This window comes from Microtus ochrogaster, unplaced genomic scaffold (genome assembly GCF_000317375.1).
Source record: "Microtus ochrogaster isolate Prairie Vole_2 unplaced genomic scaffold, MicOch1.0 UNK1, whole genome shotgun sequence".
In the NCBI taxonomy this organism is placed as follows: Eukaryota; Metazoa; Chordata; class Mammalia; order Rodentia; family Cricetidae; genus Microtus; species Microtus ochrogaster.
In genome coordinates, this window is record NW_004949099.1 from 36,668,621 (window position 1) to 36,670,852 (window position 2,232).

Sequence of the window (2,232 nt, forward strand, 5' to 3'; positions counted from 1 at the left end):
AAAAAAAAAAAAACAAAACAAGCAATAACAAGAACAACAACAACAATAAAATTGAAAAAAAATAACACTGGGTGGTGGTGCACACCTTCAATCCCAGCACTTGGCAGGCAGCGGCAGGTGATCTCTGTGAGTTTGAGGTCATCAAGTTCCAGGACAGCCAAGGCTATACACACAGAGAAACCCTGTCCCCCCTGCCCAAAAAAGTCCCAAAAAAACACAACTAAACATCATCCAACAACAGATGGCTTTGCTAATTATCTTAAATTCAATTTGCATATCTAGAATAGCTAAAATTTAAATCTAAAGACAAAATTTTTTGTGTATGACAAGATGTGTGTCATAGGGAATGTGCTTTGTGGAGGTCAGAGGTCAACTCATGTTGACCATGAGACCAGCTCCTGGGCTGCCTCAACCCATGATCCCACCTAAGCCTCACGAGTGCTGGGCCTGTGTATCTAGTTTATCAATGGATTCTTTTGTACTCAACTCTTTTTTTTTAATTTGTTTATTATGTATACAATATTCTGTGTGCATGTCTGCAGGCCAGAAGAGGGCACCAGACCTCTTTACAGATGGTTGTGAGCCACCATGTGGTTGCCGGAAATTGAACTCAGAACCTTTAGAAGAGCAGGCAATGCTCTTAACCACTGAGCCATCTCTCCAGCCCCTATACTCAACCCTTAAAAGTATAATCCTCTTAAGATATTTTATTATTTTATTCAATTTTCTCTTGTGTGTGTGTGGGATCAGTTATTTAGCCATTTCCGAAACAAGTCAAGGATTAGAAAAATACTAATTTTATAAAATATCAAGACTTCCAAGATACTCCAAAACTATTCAGTAATGAAAATTAACTTTTGGCTGGGTGTTATGGCACCCAGGAAGCAGAAGGAGGTGGCTGGACCTTGAGTTTGAAGCCAGCCTAGTCTACATAGTCAGTGACCCTGCCTCAAGAGGAAAGAGTAACCTCTGACCTTAAAGGGGTTCAAATAAACACCATAGCTGACCCTATTAGAGCAGAACTTGAGAGGACAAGTGCTCACATAGCAGATCTCCAGACACACCAGCTGGAGCTTCACAGGCAGTGGCCCTCCAAGGGCACCCGTAGTCCAGGCCAGGGGGTGGAGCTTCCTGGAGCATGAATTAGCACGCCTGTCACATCATCATCTCCCTGCTCCAAGACACTCCACTCATCTTCAGTCTAAACAGTACAGGCCTAATTCTTGCCCAGTGTCTGATCAGTACCTGCCAAAGCGGTTGACAAAGAGTCCAACAGAAAAAGAGCCAATCATGCCGCCAACGGAGAAGATGGCCACACACAGGGACCAGAGGGTGGTCAGCAGCACCTCACTTGGTGGGTCTTCTGACCTATCTTCCAAAGTGTAGTTGAGAAAGTCCTTTATGATCTGCATGATAAAATGCACAGTGGGAGGACAGACCGTCACATCTGGATGAGAATAGGAGACAAATCCCCGGCGGGAGACTTCCTCCCTCAGAGGAGCAGAGGATGGAAGGCACCAGCTTTGCAACAGACAATTCTGGAGCAGCGCCCTAAACACCAGTAGGTGGCAGCACAAATGTCCAACAGTGCACCCACCCAGTCACAGCTTCCCACGGTTTTAGCACCCCAAGGAATAATATAGGAAACGGGTGGATCACGACTCGGTGAGAGGGCAAGCAGCCAGAGCACGAGAAGCAAGCAGAGGAGCAAGCAGCATGGCTCAGGCTTCTTCCACAGTGTTTGCCCTCCCCCATCTCAGCCAGGCATCTTAAATTCACAATCCTAAAGAACACTTGACACTCACCGTCTCAGGAGCATTGATGACTCCGGTGTTGTAGCCAAACTGGAAAGAGCCAATTGTGGCAACAGTAATGGCGAACACCAGAGCTGGGGTCACCTGTTAGGGAGACAAGGTGAGAACCCTTACAAATGTGGATGAATGGTATTCTTCCCCTTTCCCAGCATGTCTGGCTAATGGCCGTCTTGGGGCAATCCTCCTGCCTCAGGTTTCAGAATGCTAGGATTTCAGGCGCATTTGGGGAGACCGTTAGAGGAATTTGAGTCTTTTGGGCTAGTCCTCATAGCAAGTACCAGGCCAGCCAGGGCAACCCAGCAAGACCCTGTCTCAAAAAGAGAGGAGGGCCAGGCGATGGTGGCGCATGCCTTTAATCCCAGCACTCGGGAGGCAGAGGCAGGTGGATCTCTGTGAGTTCGAGACCAGCCTGGTCTAC

At 47.2% G+C, this 2,232-nt stretch overlaps 1 protein-coding gene across 2 annotated transcripts in view; it reads right to left on the reverse strand.

Moving 5' to 3' along the window:
* Nucleotides 1-2,232, reverse strand: part of LOC102002880 (solute carrier family 2, facilitated glucose transporter member 3) — a 73,555-nt gene that overhangs the window by 8,849 nt on the left and 62,474 nt on the right. For both annotated transcript variants that reach the window (XM_013353054.2, XM_005365171.3), the window contains 2 exons: nucleotides 1,806-1,898; nucleotides 1,246-1,406 (listed from right to left, as the gene is read on the reverse strand). In XM_013353054.2, coding sequence (XP_013208508.1) covers nucleotides 1,246-1,406; nucleotides 1,806-1,898 — 254 coding nt within the window. The remainder of the gene's footprint in view (nucleotides 1-1,245; nucleotides 1,407-1,805; nucleotides 1,899-2,232) is intronic.